General features: G+C 49.6%; 7 protein-coding genes across 7 annotated transcripts; all 7 read left to right on the forward strand.

Annotated features, from left to right (window-relative positions):
* Positions 1-407: 407 nt before the first annotated feature.
* TbgDal_IX3390 (Rab escort protein 1, putative) lies at positions 408-3,335 on the forward strand (the record flags this gene model as incomplete). Its single annotated transcript, XM_011778232.1, has 1 exon — positions 408-3,335. The coding sequence occupies one exon, from the start codon at positions 408-410 to the stop codon at positions 3,333-3,335; it is 2,928 nt and encodes a 975-aa protein (XP_011776534.1).
* Positions 3,336-3,514: 179 nt separating this feature from the next.
* On the forward strand, positions 3,515-4,066 carry TbgDal_IX3400 (hypothetical protein, conserved; the record flags this gene model as incomplete). Its single annotated transcript, XM_011778233.1, has 1 exon — positions 3,515-4,066. The coding sequence occupies one exon, from the start codon at positions 3,515-3,517 to the stop codon at positions 4,064-4,066; it is 552 nt and encodes a 183-aa protein (XP_011776535.1).
* Positions 4,067-4,683: 617 nt separating this feature from the next.
* TbgDal_IX3410 (hypothetical protein, conserved) lies at positions 4,684-6,045 on the forward strand (the record flags this gene model as incomplete). Its single annotated transcript, XM_011778234.1, has 1 exon — positions 4,684-6,045. One exon carries the CDS (start codon positions 4,684-4,686, stop codon positions 6,043-6,045), a length of 1,362 nt encoding a protein of 453 aa, XP_011776536.1.
* A 657-nt stretch (positions 6,046-6,702) lies between these two features.
* Positions 6,703-11,268, forward strand: TbgDal_IX3420 (hypothetical protein, conserved; the record flags this gene model as incomplete). Its single annotated transcript, XM_011778235.1, has 1 exon — positions 6,703-11,268. The coding sequence occupies one exon, from the start codon at positions 6,703-6,705 to the stop codon at positions 11,266-11,268; it is 4,566 nt and encodes a 1,521-aa protein (XP_011776537.1).
* A 416-nt stretch (positions 11,269-11,684) lies between these two features.
* On the forward strand, positions 11,685-12,389 carry TbgDal_IX3430 (hypothetical protein, conserved; the record flags this gene model as incomplete). The annotated part of the gene is made up of 1 exon (XM_011778236.1): positions 11,685-12,389. The coding sequence occupies one exon, from the start codon at positions 11,685-11,687 to the stop codon at positions 12,387-12,389; it is 705 nt and encodes a 234-aa protein (XP_011776538.1).
* A 1,914-nt stretch (positions 12,390-14,303) lies between these two features.
* Positions 14,304-16,304, forward strand: TbgDal_IX3440 (hypothetical protein, conserved; the record flags this gene model as incomplete). The annotated part of the gene is made up of 1 exon (XM_011778237.1): positions 14,304-16,304. One exon carries the CDS (start codon positions 14,304-14,306, stop codon positions 16,302-16,304), a length of 2,001 nt encoding a protein of 666 aa, XP_011776539.1.
* Positions 16,305-16,831: 527 nt separating this feature from the next.
* On the forward strand, positions 16,832-17,077 carry TbgDal_IX3450 (hypothetical protein; the record flags this gene model as incomplete). The annotated part of the gene is made up of 1 exon (XM_011778238.1): positions 16,832-17,077. The coding sequence occupies one exon, from the start codon at positions 16,832-16,834 to the stop codon at positions 17,075-17,077; it is 246 nt and encodes an 81-aa protein (XP_011776540.1).
* Between the last annotated feature and the right edge of the window lie 1,090 nt (positions 17,078-18,167).

An 18,167-nucleotide genomic window follows, 5' to 3' on the forward strand; every position in this document is an offset into this window, starting at 1 on the left:
TATATACATCGAGGGCAGCATACCTTGTGAAACTCATGACTGGTGCCATATTCCTGCATCTCTCTTTCTGCGACTTTCATAACTGATGGCACTATGAACATCGTCTTTTTTCATCACATTCAGCTTCTGTGCTGCCTTTTAGTGTGTCCACTCAATTTTTTTGAATTCATTTTGCGCTGTTCTGGGCCTTTACGGATAGTAAGTTAAATTCAGTGACTAAGGTAAACCCTACAGGGAGCTTGTTTATCATTTATTTATCTTACTACACCAGTTTATACAAGCTCATACACACTTTCTCTCCACCTTCCTTATTTCTTTGTTAATTTCCCCACCGAGCTATATACTCCGCAGCATAAAGTGTCAGGTTCAAATAGCTGCCAGTTTTTGGCGTCTGTGGAAAGCGAACGATGAAGTCATCTGATCATGACGAAGAGGGCTTAGTCGATTTATTTGCCGCGGGTGACGAAGTAGAACCCGAATACACAATTGAACAAATGATTATCGATCGCCAGGAGTTGAGTCGTGAAGGGGAGACAGCTTGTGGCTTCACTCCGCTTTTCGACCGCTTCGACAATCCGACAAAGCGTGAGGAAGGTGTGGAAACGTCCCCCAAGTTGCCTTTACGGCCGATGCAAGTGTACTTCCGCAATAAGCGACACAGCCTTTGGGGTCATAAACTATGGAACGCGGCACGTTATTTTGTAAAGCGGATAGACAGCGGTATGATCGATGTGCGCGGGAAAACTGTGTTGGAACTGGGGGCGGGACTTGGTGTACCATCTCTCGCAGCATTCCGCAACGGCGCACGGTGCGTTGTAGTGACGGACTATCCGGACGAGTCGCTGATGGAGATATTGAGAATGAATACCGAAACAAATTGTACGTTGGACCAATTGGACCCTACTGCCGCAGAGTTTCTTAGGCAGGAAGCGGTTCGGTTGAAATCTGCGTATATGTCTGTTCACAAAGGACAGGAAACAGGGAAGGGTGATGATCGGGAAGGAAAAGGTGTTCCATTGAATTCGCGGTGTGTCGTTCAGCCTCTACTGTGGGGTAACACTGATCATATTCGTGAAGCCCTCAAGCACACTAGTGGCACGGGCTTTGACGTGCTATTACTCTCCGACATTCTCTTTAACCATGTTTGTAACGATGACCTCGCGGGTACTGTTGTTCAGTTACTTCAACGTAGTCCAAAAGCGGCGGCGTACTGTGCCTTCTCCCACCACCGCGCGCACAGACAGGTGGAAGACTTGATGTTCTTTGATATATGTGCATCACGCGGCCTTTTGTGCGAGCAGATTGATGAGGAGGATTACCCTCTCATGTTCCCCGACGACCGTGGCCCGGAGGAGATACGGCGGCCGGTGAAGGTGTATAAGTTGTCACATCGGTTTGATGCGGCAGGTGTGCCGCTGGAGCCGGGGCAGGAAACGTATGATGTGGTAGTGCAGGGCACGGGCATGGTGGAGTGCTTTCTTGCCGCTGCACTTGCACGCAGTGGGGTGCGTGTGTTACAATGCGATGCCCAAGGTGAATATGGCGGACCGTTCAAAACACTGACGGTTCAACAGTTGCGAAAATATATTCTACAACCGCCCAACGACTCAGGTGATGGATCAAGCCCATCTGATGGCTACGCAGGTGGGAGCCAGCAGGTTAGTAGCAGGGGAAGTAATAAAGATCCGAGTGGTGTTGGGAACAATAACGGCAATGGGGACGAAAACACCTCGACCATATCGGTGGATTTAATGGATACACTCGATGTCCGAACGCAGCACCGCTTTCTGCTTGACCTCCTCCCTGTACACTACTTCTCTAAGGGTGATACCGTTCGAAAGTTTGTGGAGTCGGACATGGCACGGCATGCTGAATTTCAATGTTGCAGTAGTTTTGCCTTTTTGTTTCGGTGTGGTGAGACTGACGAAAGCTGTGCATTCCGACTGCAAAGCGTTCCGCTGACGCGGGCACAAGTATTCTCTGCTGATCATATTGGACTGATGCAAAAGCGTCGTTTAATGAAATTTGTGAAGGATGTGGCTGCCCCACTCGCCGAACACCTGCATGCCCGGACAGCTGCTCTGGGTGAGGAAGAGCCCGGGCACACCGATGTGCAAGAGGTGGGAGAGCTTTTCCAGCAAGAGGTTTCCCAACATCCCAACGAAACACTTAGCGAGTTGCTGCGCCGGAAGTACGCTGTTGATGAGACGACATTAAATATTGTGACGCTTCTGGGGCAGTTGGAGACCTCATCTGAGCCCTGTATGCTGCGCGCTGTAGACCTGGTGCGCCAAGTATTAACATCTATTGGGGCTTACGGGGGTTCAACACCTTTTCTTGTGCCTTTGTATGGCGCCTCAGAGGTACCACAAAACATGTGTCGTATCGCAGCCGTATGGAATGCTGTGTTCGTGTTACGTCGGAGTGTAAGCCGTGTCTTGAAGGGTCTTGATACACCGACAGTGGAAATGAGCAACCGACAACATGTGAAGGCTAAAGTTGTGGTCGTACCCCGTGCGTTGGCCTCCAAGTTCGCTTCGGTGTCTGGCGCTAATGATGCTAATGATGAGAATATAACACGTTTCTCTCGGGTTGTCATCGTAGCTAAGAAACCGCTGGTGACGTGGAAAGCGCTATCTTCCTCCGGGTGCTGTGAAGAAGAGGTAACCACAGCAACTGAAGGTTTGGAGGGAACGGCCAAGACATCTAGCGTAGAGGGGATCCCGCCGTTGGTGTTCGCGCTGTGCCAGGCTCAACCCGGTGTGGTCGTTCATGTTCAACAGCAAAGCGCATCGTCCGAACAGGCGCCCAAAGAAGGCAATGCCGTTGTCGTACATTTCACTGTAAACAACTGCCAAATGAGCGCCAAGCAACTGCACAGATTCGTCGAGGAGTCCTTCATAGCATCTGCTGCTTCAGCTGGTGAAGACTGTGTTGTGCTGGATAAAGATGCAATACTCTTTTTCGCTTCCTTCGTACTGGATGAACGAGAGGAAGCACTCCGTGGGGTTGCCCATGGCGCCTGGGATTTCCTGGCTAGTGAAACGGAGAAGGCCCATCCCTTTGCTGTGGAGGAGTATCGCAAACGCCAGAAGAAAAGCAAATGCGATTTAGTCGAATTCGATGATGACGGCGTGCTAATTGTTCCGGTGCCCACGCTCCTACAGAATCTTATGGACGATGGAGCCTACCTGAAGGAAGCGCAGCAGGCGTATGAGACCGTGGTGGCACGACTTCAGATGCAGATGAAGGAGGAGGAGGAGGAGGGTGACAAAACCAAACAATACGTGTTTCTCGAGCCCCTACCACCCGTTCCCTCAGTAAGTTCCCGATAAGTGGTATGACGGAAACCGGAGCAAAATCACTATTCAAGAAAAAGAAAAAAGGGGCGCCGTCTCTCCATCGGGAGTGTAATCAAGGGGAATGTCACGGCGCGCAATGGTCACAGTGGTGAAGTGACCATACAACACTTGAGCAAGTGGTTGCCTTTGGAGGGCAACAAAGGCAAATAACAATGTCTTACCAAATAATACATACATGTCTAACGTTAACTGTGCTCTGCTCCGCTGGAAACGGCGGATCTGCCCTTTGCTATCGGTGTTATTTTCCTTCCTGCGATATGTGGCTGCGCGCGTGCACACAAGAACGTAATATCTGCCGTATTCCCTGTGCTTCATGGATGCTTTACCTCCTGTTTCTTCTCACATTTATGTGCCCACTACCCATCTGCAATCAAGCAACCAATTTGACTGAGGAATTAAATTTGCTACGCTGTAGCGATTGGTTTGCGTACGCGTATGCGCTTAGGGATATGTTATACGACCGCAGCATAGCGAGGGTTTTCATCGTTTTGGCAACGCTTTTGTATGTTTACTACGTTGTGTGGATCGGTGTTACACCCTTTATTGTGTCGTCCCACTTCACGCAGAATTTTTTTCCTCCCCGTGAGTATGGCATATTCGTTGCTGCTGCTGTGATGACGCTTATGCTGGGCGTCACTGTCACGTTGGCGTCTGTACGAACCATATTGTGGGCCGGGGCGGTGGGTCCGGAGGAAAGCGGGTGAAACGAGGTTTGATTGAAAGGGTTGTTTGCTTTGTGTGGTGGTACGCATGCACCTATTTGAACTAATAGCGGGGTAAATAGGTGGGTGCACTTCTGTTGCCTGAGCTCCCAGTGCCGTTTTACTACACGGCCTTTATTGTTGCTATTATTGCTATTGTTCACTTCTGCGCACTGCATGTTGTTGCTTCATGAGGGGGGGGGTGACATTCTGGTAGTGCAGCGTGGTTTGCTGGAGTTGTGGTGACACGATTATATTTTTACGGTTTCTGGTACTGCTTTATCTGTTAGGTCTTTCCTTTCTTTGCATTATCTTATTTTCGTGTACTCTTCTGCTGTTTGTTGGGTTTTATTTCCTAACCAAATGGGCTGTTTCTTGAAACTTTGTCTGTGCACTTCTCCCGCACGCACTGTTCTGATCTGACTGTAAAATTCTGCTCCGTCGTGTGGTTCACAGGACCGTGAAATAAACCAGATTACATACGCATATACCTAACGGTGATTGTACGTCATTTGGCACAGCAGACAAGTAACGCTTTTAAAAGGTACAGCGGGGTGGTAGGTATTTTAACAAAGAAGAAACGAGAACACGGCATCAAACATACTTGTGTCACCTGCTTAATGGTGTCCCGGGTATTCAGTGCGTATGCGGAGTGGGTCCGTAGGAACGCCGACAATGTGGCCTCCATGGAGCGGTTTACGCACATGCTCACGATTATCCTTATGAGCCCTAACAACATGTTAAAACACGAGATAGGGAACACCATCGTTAACATACAGAACTTCTCTAACCACGCTATCATTTCTTCTGCTGGAAGAAAACTAAGTGTTGCGGAGCAGATATCTATTGTAGGACAAATTATTCGGAAAGCGGAATGCCTACTTGAGTTGCTACTACGCCGTTACCGAGGACATAGGACAGCATGGAACTTCTTGTTGATTCTGCAGCTCCTGAAGTGCTTCCTAAACCTGGTTGCGCACCAACAAATGTGTCTTCTGCCTTCCATATGGCAAGCTTTGCGACGCCAGCTCCGGCGCCTTATCACGTTTCCAAAAAAACTACTCGGGCCATCAGGTGTATCGAGTGGTAACTCTGGTGCCGCCTTATCCAATTTACCCCAGAGCAGTCAAGCAGCGGAACGGACTACACCACTCGTTATTCCACGTGTGGTTGCCACCCGTATGTTCAGGGACCGGAGTTCCGAAACTGTGGGTGAGGATGCCGATTTCTCTGAAGCTGGAAAGGGCAGTAACAGCGGCGGGGGTAATCCCGATGTGTTGCCATGCACGGCGTATGATGTGCTGGGTGCTGTTGTGGATTTTTTGTTGTTGTTGCGCCCACTCTTTTTGTTGTACTGCGCCCGGTCTGCGTTCCCGACTACTGCTATGGATGCTTGCTCCCAAATAGCCTCAGAGGTAGAAGACACAACCCTCGATGATGGACCACGGGATAGCAATGTTACCGACAAAAAGTCCGATTACGGCAGCTTCTTTTCTGTGAAGTCGTTGATAGCAGATGGTCTCAAGGAATCGCTTCTGGGAAATTGGAGTGTCTGGACCCTTTTCTTAGGTCTAGATGTGATTTTTGCAGCCTTGGCTCGTTACATTTTCCATTACCGTAAGCCCATTGTGTGCATCAACAGGGATGCTAGAAACTACAGCGGCGTCGGCAGTAATGATGGTAGGCAAATTGCACATGACGGCGAAGTGCCATCTCCGGAGTTGAGTGGCGTCAATTCAGCGGCAGAGCCCGACACCGTCGTCTCCCGTGACAGCCTCCGCGTGCAACAAACGATGCATAATTTAGTTTGCTGTTTCCTTCGTGATCCTTTCTTCGGTTCTGTGCTGCGGAGGTTCATTTACGACAACTTCATTATCGGACGAATTAACGGTATACCACTGGTGGGATCACTCCTCGCGCTGCATGTTGCCTCTTTCCTCTGCAGGCAACACTACTCGTTCATGTACTCTATCGGAGAGTGAATGCAAGGACGATCATGTGGAGGTTGGAAGGAGTCGCTACCTTGTATGCATACACAAATTTTAAACGAACAAAAGTAAATGAATGCATCTCTTTTTGGTGCTGAGTTGGGTGAAGAAGCAATATGAAAAGATGATGTGACGGGGAAAGCTACCGGCAGCTCCGATAAGTGAGTGGGGTGCTGTTCTAAGCAATGAGAAAGAAATGTACGGAACAACTCGTGGCCATTCCCCCCCCCCCAGGACGTGGAGAATTCGAAATCCCTCTGTTTCATTCTATTTAAAATGCTAAACAGAAAGAGGGTAGTAACTGCTTACACGCGTGGAGTTCTGCCTAACTACTGGGCATAGGCGCTGCAGTAACTATCCGTTCGCGGTTCACATTCACGCTCACGTATGTCTAAAATTGGTGGCGGTATTACAATCCTGCAACTTCTTTCTTTTCGTCCCCCTTTTGCATTTTTTGTGCAACTTTACGAATTTCACAACGGAAAGCAAAGAATATATACATATATACGAGAGCGCGAGAAGGCCGCGCAAACTTTGGGGGGAGAGAAGCAAACGGGTGCTATTAAGAGGGCATTGTTGGGGTCTCCGTGTTCTACACGTCCTTACTCCAGGTGAAGTGAGTGACGGGAAAGAAGAAAGGGGAAGGAAAACATGATCGCTGCGGGCAATGAAAGCGCAATGCCAGAAACTGCGGAGGAACGCGTGGTGGAAGCAGTGCGTGCATTTCACAGTGATTTGTGCAGCGGGTTAACGGCTCGGGCAATTCACGAGTCTTCGAGCAACGCCACGGTTGCACTGCAACAGCTCACCGAGCTGCATAGCCGCACAGTGGAAGACTTGAACGACCAGATTGACAGACTCCAGAAGCAACTATTTGAAGCAGTTGAAGTTATTGAAAAACTTGGAGCCCAATTCGCTAGAAACGAGGACGAAAAGTCGACAGATGACCAACGTTCTTTTACTGTTGATGTTTTAAGCATCTCCCATGGACTGGAAAGCGAAGTGGAGGTAGGTCAGCAAAATACTGAACACGCGTGCGAACGGGGTAGGGAATACCGACCGTCCAGAGAAGAGTTGTCGTCGGACGCATTCGCCACTGCTAAAAGTGGTAGCAGCCTCAGGGACACTGGTGTAATGGATGACGAAACAGCGGATCCCTCTCTTCTTAGAGACTTGTGGCGTGGACGCAGGACACTGCAGCAACAACAACAACAGCAGACTTGGCTTGTGGACCAGATCAAGGAGCTGACATCACTTCTGGAGAAGGTGGTGAAGGAAAACGCTGTGTACAGACGGGAGTTAAAGCTACTCCATGCCACGTCAGTCCCTCTCGAGGAACACAAGAAGTTGCTTGAAGAGCGAGACAGGCTTCTCCACGACTGCAGTAGTATTAGGATTGAGCTTCAGCGTCTACATGAAGAGGTAGAGGCAACGTTTGACTCCGCGCATGGAGCACACCGGCGGCAACGAGATTTTGTAAGCAGTTGTGCAACTGCGAGTAGTCTTTCTGAATACAAGGGGGAGGGTTCATTCCCGCTACAAATGCGAGAGCCAGAAGGGCTGGTGCATTCACTGACTACACCGCTCGAAGGAGGGGAGAGTAATGACCCAGGTGCCCAATTCGCTGGCGGTTGCCACTCCGGGTTCGATGATGGTGCTCTTCTTCACACTGGACTCTGGAAAACGGCCATGCGGGAGCTTGAGCAGCAGGCGGCACTCGCAGCTTCTCAGCTCTCAGCCGCTGGCCGGCTGCGCGAGTTAGACGATCGTGTCGCAGAGCTGACGAGGGAACTGGATGAACTACGCGCCTCGTACAAGGAACTCGCGGCAGAGGATAAGTGTGTTCGTGAAGATTGTGAGCAACTAACGTTCCGTAATGCTGTTCTGTCGCAGCAAGTAGCGTCACTACTTGTGCGGGTGGAGCGGCAATGCCGCAGCATACATCGGCTGTCGCGGCAACACGATGAACAGAAAGAGGAAATAGAAACGCTGTCCGAATCGGAAGAACTTACCGATCGCGGAAGGGATGTGGGAAAAGTTCGGCACCGTGCGGACCGGGGTCGCACTGCCGCAGCTGCGCGAGCGCTGCTCGAGCGGCGGAGCGCCGTGATGGGCCAGTCGCCGCTCCCCTCAACCCCCACAGCGGGGAGAGGAACGGATTGTGGTGTTAGTCATGTTCTTGATGTAATGTTGCCTCAACTAGAGCCTCTGCAAGTTGAGGGTGGGCTTCGCTCAGCTGTTGGTGTGTTTGCCCGGGGACCTCGCCGGTCGGTGCACCTTCGGAACCTCGGTTCACCTCCGGTCACCCTTGAGAACACGCAACCCCCAAGGCTCCCACCATGCGAGGAACTAAGCGGCGTAGCCCTTGGACGGCCCTCCGGATACGCAACTGTTTATCCTTCCCAACTGAAGGGCCAGACAGGTCCCAGCAGTGTGAACAGCAAGGGCTCTTTTTATTCAGAGACTTCAGCAGCATCCGGACTAGTCGTTAGCGAGGACGAGGAAGAGAACAAGCGATTTGTTGAACTTTTGCGTGAGGACGAGAATCTGGAACGGTTCTCCATCAATTCTGTGAAGGACTTACTAAAGCGCAACCAGGAACTGTTGAAGCAACTGTATATAATGACACAGCGCGCAGATAGCGTCCCCAAGCAGACTTCAAGTGAGGTTGCGGCCGAGGAAGGAGAAAAGAGCCGCAGCACCTCAGATACAGAAGCAGCAGTGCCACTGCAAAGAAGTAACCGCAAGCGGCGGAGAGAAAGCACATCATTTTCTGGCGAGGAAGTTAGGGAGCAAAGTGGGAAGCTGCAGAGGTCATGTGAAGAAGTGGGATCTCCGGACCAAGCGGTAAACGACTCGTATGTGCAGTTGGAGCGACACGTCCACGAGCATATTGATGCAGTGCTAAGAAGCCATGAGGCGCAGTTAACCCTCACGGACAAGGGGCTGGCGTCATCGCTCATTCACGTAATCGAGCTAGGTCGGGAGTTCAATACAAGTGCTGGAAACAAGCACTTTGAAAACTGGGTGGATGTCACTGCTAAGGATAACATCATTACCTCTCTCGTTAGGCTATGTTTGCAACAGGGAATCCGTGCTGCAGATCAGGCTATTGCACTTGCTGCGGCGCAGCAATCGATCGATATACCCTCAATGAAGGATTGTTGGTGCGAGGCCCAGCGTGTACTGAAACAATCCGCCAGGGAACTTCAATCCGCCGTCTCCCAACTTCAGCGGGACAACCCTGCAATAACGGTGGTGGAGGGAATAAGCAGTGCGTCTGTAAGTGCATCTGAAAAAGAAGCGGATGAGGCGCAGCTGTTGCAGAGCATCACACAACTTCTGCGAACAGCTTCTCTGAGAGAACATACTGTTCAGCGTGTACTAAGATTGGCAGCGCGGCGTATGCGTGCAACACGGCGAGCCTGCGACGTTTCTAAATCCGCGCCGTTGCAGCCGTGCGAAGACACACAGGAACAATGTGACCAGCCGGCCAGGGACAAAACCAATGAGACGCATGATGTCCCGTTCGGTGATACTGACGATGACTGGGACAGCGACAGTGACGGTGACGATGGGCCTCGCCAGCTTCGATTACAAGTTGATGCAGCACATGCTCAGTATCAGAAATTGCTGGCGGCACACCATGAGGAACGAAAGCAACACACTGTACTACTAGACAGAATGTGGCGTCTTGAGGAAGAGATGGTTGCCGCCAGGCGTCAGCGGGAGGAGGCACTAGAAAGTATGGCAACGATGATGAAACGTGAAGACTACGAGGCAACAGTTGCCGCACTAGACAATGCAAACGCGACGGTGGAGATGTTGGAAGAACGTGTGAAGCAGCAGAGTGCAGTCCAAGGGCTCCAGCAACAAGAGCTGGAGCGCTGCAAGCAGGAACGCGAGGAGGATGTGCGTCGTCACGCCGAAGAAGCCGCACAGAGGGCTGCTCAGTTTGCCCACAAGGATGAAATCATAGCGCATTACGCGTCGCAGCAACAGCAGTTGGAGCAGCGCATCAGTGACTTGCAGACGGCAAACCACCAACTGGAGGCGCAGGTACAACAAGGACAATGCGTGATCAATGCGAAGGAAGAGGAGGTGACAGAGTTACAGAAAAAACTGTGCCGGGCAGAACTTGCGCTGCTAGAGCAGGAATGCACACAAGGGCTGCTTCTCACCATGTTTCCTGGTGATGAATTCCTCGAAAAGAACAGTAACCTCATTCACGAGCAAAGACGTGAGAAGGAAGTCTTGACGCAACAGGTGGCTTTACTGAAGGTAGAGCTTGACACTGCCCGTCAAGACATGACGGAACAGCGACTACAGCTACAGCAGGCAGTGCAGATGCGACAGGAGGCGGAACTGCTTCTTCAAGAGTTGGCTCTGGGACATAAAAGAACAGTTGAGGATCCTTTAGACGCGTCGAGCACACAAACCCCTTGTGCGGCCATGGCCTCTGAAACATACCAGGCGGAACTCGAGTCATTGCGGCGTGCTAATGCATTACTTTTAGTAGAAAAACAGGGGTGGGAAGAGCGGGAGGAACTCCTTCGAAGGCAACTCGACGCGTTGGGTCGTAACCCGGTCAGCGAAACTGCCCGGCGCTACGGGTTGCAGGGAACACAGTCATTTGAGGAGCAACTTGAGCAAATGCAAGTGCGTTGTGCCGAGTTGCAACAAAAGCTTGAAGAAGCGGAGGCTCTTCGGATCACGCTGAAGGAACTGACGGAGGAAAAGGTCCATTTGGCCTCCCAACTGGATGAGTTACAAACCGTTCTCTCCGAGCAGCGAGAAACTAACAAAGCCCTCGAGAGGGAGATAAAGAAGGTCCATGAACGACTTGTGGAGAAGGAGGAGTCACACGATGCGGTGAAGATAACACTGGCAGAAAAGGAAGAAATGATCAACAACATCAGCGATGCGATTCGCTCACTGGAGGCTCAAATTAAGAATTTGGACAGGTCTGTGAGCGAAACGGAAAAGGAACGAGACAAGCTGCTGCAAGATAATGTGAAACTTATTGAAAGTGTGAAAGCGCTAACGGAGGCTGTGAAAAAGAAGGAGGCGGAGCGGAAGGCGGCTCAAGCGGCGTTGGCACAAGGACTGGCAAGTGCTTCTGCCTCGTCTCAACGACGAAGAGGTCGCACTTCCGGTGGGGCAGGTGGTCCCACTCCCGTTTCCATTACTGGCTCGCTTGGATTGAAGCCATCGTAGTCGTGACGACGGGCACACACCCAAACATATATATATATATATACATTATCTATTATATGGAAGCGCTACTGAATCAATAGTTGAGTAAATCCACCGCTAGAAGAAACATTGTATTCCATTTAGGCACGAAGTCACTGCCTCATACCCCCCCCCTTCGTGCTTCGTAAGCACGCTAAGCGCAGATGGTATTTGTAATCTTCAACTACCCTTATTTTCGACGATAGAAGTCCTCCTATGATCGCTAATTTCACCCTTTTTTTTTTCATTGTCAGATAACATACACAGATATTTTTTTTATTCAATTTAAGGGGCATCGGTGGGTCGACATCAATAGGGATCAAAGTTATCTTTTTCTAGTTTCAGTGAGTGTAAAAGTTGAAGGCAGGGAAAAAGAAGGAAGACTGCAAGAAGAAACCATGACACTGGAGGGCAGCATCAGCGACTGGGAGGTCATCGATGAGTCGGAAGAATCATTCGATGAAACTGCGGATGAACAAACAAATGGCCGTTGCGCAAATGTTGTTGTTGTTGGATATGGCAACAATGATTGTGACGACGATGAAAACACTGGCAAGCTTTTGTCATCGACGGATCCCTTTAGTTTAGCAGGCACTCCTCGTGAGCGCAGTAATCTAAAAGATGAGGAGGAAACCCGGCGGCAGAGAAATGCTGTAAGGATGGCGGATCTGAACACGAACGCCACCACTGAAGTGGATAACGAAACACATGATGAATTAGCTGAAATAAAAGAGCTTTGTGCGGTGCAGCAGGAACAACTGAAGCGGCAGGCTGAGGAAATACGTGAACTGAAGGAACGCCTCAATGAGAGGGCAATGCATTCAGAAGAGCGCACTAGAATTATTGAGGCGCAGAGTAAGAGGATCGGTTGTCTTCTTAGGGTGGTAGAGCGACTAAAAAGCCGAGAGTCCAGTAAAGTTTTCTACCAAGATGAGGAAAATGCTGAATTGCAAATGGGGCTCGAGCATTTGAAAGTTGGCACGAATAATTCTCACCACCGCGCACCAATGTTTAATACAGCCCCGTCACAGCGAAGGGCTTTGATATTTGAATGTCGCAAGCAGCCGAGCGATTGGGAAACGCCGATTGGCGAAGGGGCCTAAGGAGCCAAACAAATTGATAAAGTGCGAGTGTTTCGTGCCAGCACGAAAAATGGGTTCCGGAAGGGGAGCTTCATAGGAGCGTAAAGTGTTTTCCCATTTCCCATGTGTATGTACGAAATCAATTATAAGTTGTGTGGGAAAACTGTAGTAGAAGAGGAAAACGAGAAGATTTGGAGGAAAGTTTCGTTAAGCCAAAACAAGAAAGAGGTGGAAAAAGAAAACAGTAATTTTTTAATCTCTTTATTTCATTATTGAAAGGATTTCTGCCTTTTAATTTCCCTCTGTCCTTTCTTTTTTCCTTTGGTTCTTGCTTTACCGTATGAACAAACTCCACAAACAGGAAGTAGAGATGAAAAAGAGGAAAGTATTGTAGTAATAATAGCACAACGAAACAAAATAAGAAGCAGAAAACTTTCTTCGAAGGCGAATGTAAGGGGAAGAAGCAAAAATACCGTAAAAGAAAAATAGCGACCGATGATAGAAAGGGGGAGGAACAGGGCACAAAGCACATGGTTTTGACTTGGTGAAGCGAAGTGAAACTTGACGGTTTGGTGAACGTTCTCGTTTTCATTTTCCGCGTGCATGCGTTTGGGTGTGCTTGCATTTTGATTCGTTTTTTTCTTTTTTTTTTGTACAAATAAACTATACATATGCGAAGGTACGCATGTCCTCCGTGAGTTCGGCTGCGGTCAAGAGTGCGTTGAAGGGTCGATGGTGTGTCAAGCGTTCCCCCTGGATCGTTTATTAACGTTTTGTTGTCACTAAATTTACCCTACTTTTTTCTTCCTCCTTTCCTAATGTTAAGAGGTTTGATCACCACCTATTTTTTTTTCTACTTCACATATATATGTATATCGGTGTGTGTTAGCTAATATATGGGTATTTGCTTGCTTTATTATTATCATCATCATTATATATATATATATATATATATATTCTGGTTAACTGTGGAGTGGTGCGGTCCACGCGCACACAGAAATGCCACTCATTTTGCTCCTTCATCCTTTTTTTTGTTTAATTAACAGCCACGACACTCACCAGAATTTTATGTTTCCACATCTTGTTTACTTGTTGTTTTTTATGATTTTGGAGTTCGTTGATTCCTCCACTGTAACTTATCACCGCGGCACCACTGCCCGACATATAACCGTTGAGCGAAGGGAGGAGGAAAATAGGAACGAAAAAGTACATCTCATGGCTTACTTATGCGCCTTACTACATATTGGTGTTTATGACTCATTGGGCTTCGTTCCTCATTCCTTTCTCTTCTCTTTTTTCTCTCTTCTAGTTTTAAGTGTAGTTTTTTTTTGTCATTTATGTCTCGTTCTGTTTCTTCTTTTCCTTCACGCAACTTCTCACGACTCCTGAGTGAGGTGTGATGCTTGTCATTTATTTAAATAAACTTCTTGTGGCAGAAAATGGGAAGATGTGAGTGGCCTTTTTACTCCGGCTGCTTTGAAGAGGGTCACTTAAGTTGGCTCGGATGCAGCGAAAGAAGAAATTTCTGAGGACAAGTGACGCCGTGATGGCGACATGTGTTAGGAATATGGTGTTGTTGTTTGTTTGCCCCTTTTCATTTGACGAACATTAAGTTTCATTTTATTCTTGGGAGATGGGGGGGGGGGGGGTGGATTTCGATTGCGTTCAGCTGTAGGGACCTCAGGTCCTGAGCGTATTTTGCCAGTCCTGACTAATATAATATTCGCACAATTAAGCATACGTATTACGTATATCTCAGCTGCTGTAGTCGTCCTGCTATTACTTTTGCTTTGCGTTTTGTTTCCCTCTCACATATAAAATACAATTACCATCGTTGTCAAAATTGGAACGCACTACACGACTCGTTGAGAACCTTTGTCGTAGCTGCCGCGGTCAATCGTGCTGCAGTAACTGTTTTTTTTTTCTACCCCTGACATGTCAGTGAGCGGTGTGTTCAGCAAAGGCCGTGGCATTGGTCACGAGGCGGCCACCTCCATCCTTCGTTATATTCCACGTGCACGTGTACCATGGCAGCCAAGTCGCTTTGGGCGTGAGAATCTCACAGCCGCGGATATGGCGCGACTCTGGAGTCGGGGCCGATACCGTGACGGGCCTGGCAATTACAACAGCGGATACTGCACAGAGCGCACGCATGTGCTCGAAGAAAACACTGTGTCAATCATACCGAGGCGGGAATTGGAAAAATATATGCCGGACATTACAATCGGCCCGAAGGCATTAGTTACACCAGTTTCATTGATGAATGCACGGAACGGTCATCGCGTGACGCACGACCTGTTGCATTCATACGACCCACACATTGGTCGACTTGGTAAACCGGCTGTTGTTGATCATGACAACATTACCGTGGAGGACCCCAACCGTGTTGGCCTCAATGCAGCGACACTTGACTGTAGGGGGCGCATTTATCGGTGGCTGCGCCGCGGCCCCTTCTTTCAGGTGGACAATTACTTCCGTCGGTCGGTGAAACTTAATCGAGACGGGACGCTTCCAACCGATTTTGTGCATGAGGCGCCGTTGATGCGCAAGATTATTCGGCTTGCGCACCGTGGGCATTTAAAGGCAGCGTGTGAAGAGTACCGTCGTGTAACGACAGTTCCACCCGTGGAGGTTTACCGTGCGCTAACGGCCTGCTGTGTACCGGGTGCCAAACTTGCAGATGCAGTGTCCATATTTGAGGATGGTGACTCGAAACTATTCTATGTGTCGCGAGATGGGGAAGTACTCCACAACCTCATGCGATGCGCCATTGCGGCACGGCATCGCGCGCGTATAATGTGGGTGTACAATGTAATGCGTGGTCGATTCTACGAAAACGTTGTTGTGCGCGCAGAAGTGGATCTCATATGGCGTTACCGCATTGCAATGATCGCGCTTGAATACCTGCTTGACCACGAATGCGCTGAGGAGGCGGCCGCTATTTACAGCTATCTTGTTGAAGAAGAACTGTTGCGCTGCGATGTGCACGTCCGAGTCGGTCTCCACATGCGCGAGGCAATTGCAGCGGGGAAGCCAATAACGTTGAATGACGACGTAATGAATGCTACATCGCTTGTCAGGGATGCGACGGCCGTCGCACCTGAGGTGGCCCGTGAGCTGCAACGCCGCCACGCACAGACGCTTCAAAATAGCGCTGTTGAAGCCGTGGGCGCGGAAAATGTGAGAGAGGGATCCGCCCCTTGGTCAATTCTTGGTCCCCTCACGGCTATTGGACCAACAGCGGAGGATACCATGGTTTGGTTACAGCAACACTACGGTGATGTCGATGTTATGAGTATTATGCGGTGGGCCCGTTTTAGGAAAGGGAAGGATTTGATGGCGAAGGACCGTCCACAGTATCTTGCGCGCGCCGCCGCATGGATTGAGCTCCTCAGCAAACGTAACCGTGAGATGGAAGAGGTGCCTTTGACCTACATGCGCAAATCTAAACCACTGGTGCTGGACACGAACTCTAACGTGCGGGTGGCCTGGCAAACACCGTTGATGAGAAGCGGTGGGCCACCAAGGCTGCTCGCCAGGGAGGAAGGCTACGTGTTTCACCACAGCAATAGTTCTCGCTTTGTAGAGGAAACCTACCGCCACCCGGGCGAATCATTGCAGTCACGTTACCTGGCTCTTCAACCTCTGCACACGGAGGTATCTGCAAAAGAGGACTTTCAACGGCTCTATTACCAAGCGCAGAAGCATCACAAACAACAGGAACGTTTACTTCCTGTATCAACAGCAGCGATCCCGTCTCGTATCGTACACCATTCGGTGATGAGCGCTCTGCACGGTGTAAGTGGGAAAGGTGAGCCAGCAAACCGCAGCTTGTTCACTGGTAATAGGAGTAATGACAGTCATTCCAACACTGGCGTCGCTAGTGGTACCAGCGCCTGCACCGACGGTGCGGGAAGCGCGACTCCGGAGTTTTAGGTCAGGTGTATTTGGAGTGGCGCATATTCGTGCAAGTGTAATTCACATATATGTAAACGTTGGAGGTTTTGATATATAGGGAAGGGAAACTATTTTCCTACACTCTGAGAGTGTAAGATTACGAAGGAGAAGGAAGTTACCTGGATATCTTGCGCTGGTTTTGTTCCTCCGTGTGCCACGTGATGTGGGACGGACTCTCGGGAATTGGAGCGATCGCATGTGATAAGGACAACTATCGGAGTGAGAGACTAAACCATTTCGTCCTGTTCCAGCCCCAAATTTGTTGGCGTGTGCGGGGCACTTTACTTACCGAATTTAATAACTGTGCCACATGCCCGACCAATCGTGTGCGCGAAGGTATGCCAGCTATATTCTTCATTTTTCCTTTCCTTTTTTCACTGCATTTCTCCCCGCTACTCACATGGTGTATGTACTAGGTGTGAACTGTTGAATAACTCAGCTGCTTTTTGTTTTTGGAAAGATGCTGAATCGGCACGGTACCCGACTGGATATTGGAACCCCAGAGGATGTGGCTGAGTTGGATGCTGCAGAGGCGCTCCGGCGGCAGTACGATGGTGCCCCATACCCCAATTGCCCTGGTGGTAGTTCCGTTCCCCTACAGGAAAGAGATGCGAGTTGCTTTGAGCGACATTGTTATCCTCAGTATTATTCTCATCACCCTCAACAACAGCAACAGCCGCCATCGCAGCAATGAGGGCGGAGGCGAACGCATTTATTGCAAAACTAATCTCTGCACTGGGAGGAGTGTGTAATTAGAGCGCCGGGAAGTCAATTCCTCACCTCTATAATGAGTGCGGTGGGACCATACAAACTCAAAGGGGCGAGGCGCCGATTTCCCGATACTTATGGAGAAAGTGGCTGGAGGATGGAGTTTCACGTTGCTGTGAGGCTGTAGTTGTCAAGTATTTATTGATCTTAAGGTTTGGAACCTGAGCTTAATGTGTGTGGCGGGCAGTGCCGCACGTTCCCCTACTCGTTCTGCATGACGGGCTGTCACCATCAATGGTCTCAATTTGCCCCTCCAGTTGCTTTTATACCCGTAGGATATAGGGAAGAAAAAATATATCCATCAACCGCTAGATGTGGAAATATCGCAATAGACTTGCCGCATCGGACCAGGCTGATTTCCACAGTCTGATCCCGTATGGGTGTCGTCCCTGCATGGTATCCCCGTGAGGTTTACTCTCTTCGATGCAACACTTCCTCCCCTACCCCCCCCCCTTGTCCTTCCTCTCACTCATTGGCAGTCAATGATTTACTTCCTTCCTCGATCTGATTTCCTTCGTGGGGTTCACAACGCAGCGAAAGAAACAGCCAGTATATACGTATTTGCCATGAGCTCCATTCTTACCGCGTGTATCTGAAAATGTGACTGCAATCAGTTCTTGACTCGTTTGCTCCGTTTCCACCTCCCTCCCCCCCCCCCCACAGTTGTTGGGGAAATCCTCCTGTACGTTGCGTTCGTGAAACGAAGTCGGAAAGGTTCTTATCCCTTCACTAGAGCCTTCGACGCTCGGAACTTGTTCCACACCGTGAGTTCTGAAGGTGTGACACAGGGGAAAGATATCTCTGGAGATAATTAATCCTGACTTGCTGTAGTAACCTTGGCTTCATTGTCTAATGTGGGTTGGTGTTTGCCAGATCAGCCGTGAAGTGTATGTCCTTTTCTTCCTTATCGGTTGTGAGATCAGCTATTGAGGGTGTTCAAGTCAGCTTACTCTCGGGAGAAGGCGTGCGCTTCGCTGCATATTGCTGTGGGGTGGATGATGGTTCCTGTCGGCCGGCTACTTCTCTCTTCCCTTCTGCTTCATCGCTCCAAGAGAATTTCGACAGTAAGGGACT

Source organism: Trypanosoma brucei, chromosome 9 (assembly GCF_000210295.1).
Source record: "Trypanosoma brucei gambiense DAL972 chromosome 9, complete sequence".
NCBI lineage: Eukaryota > Euglenozoa > Kinetoplastea > Trypanosomatida > Trypanosomatidae > Trypanosoma > Trypanosoma brucei.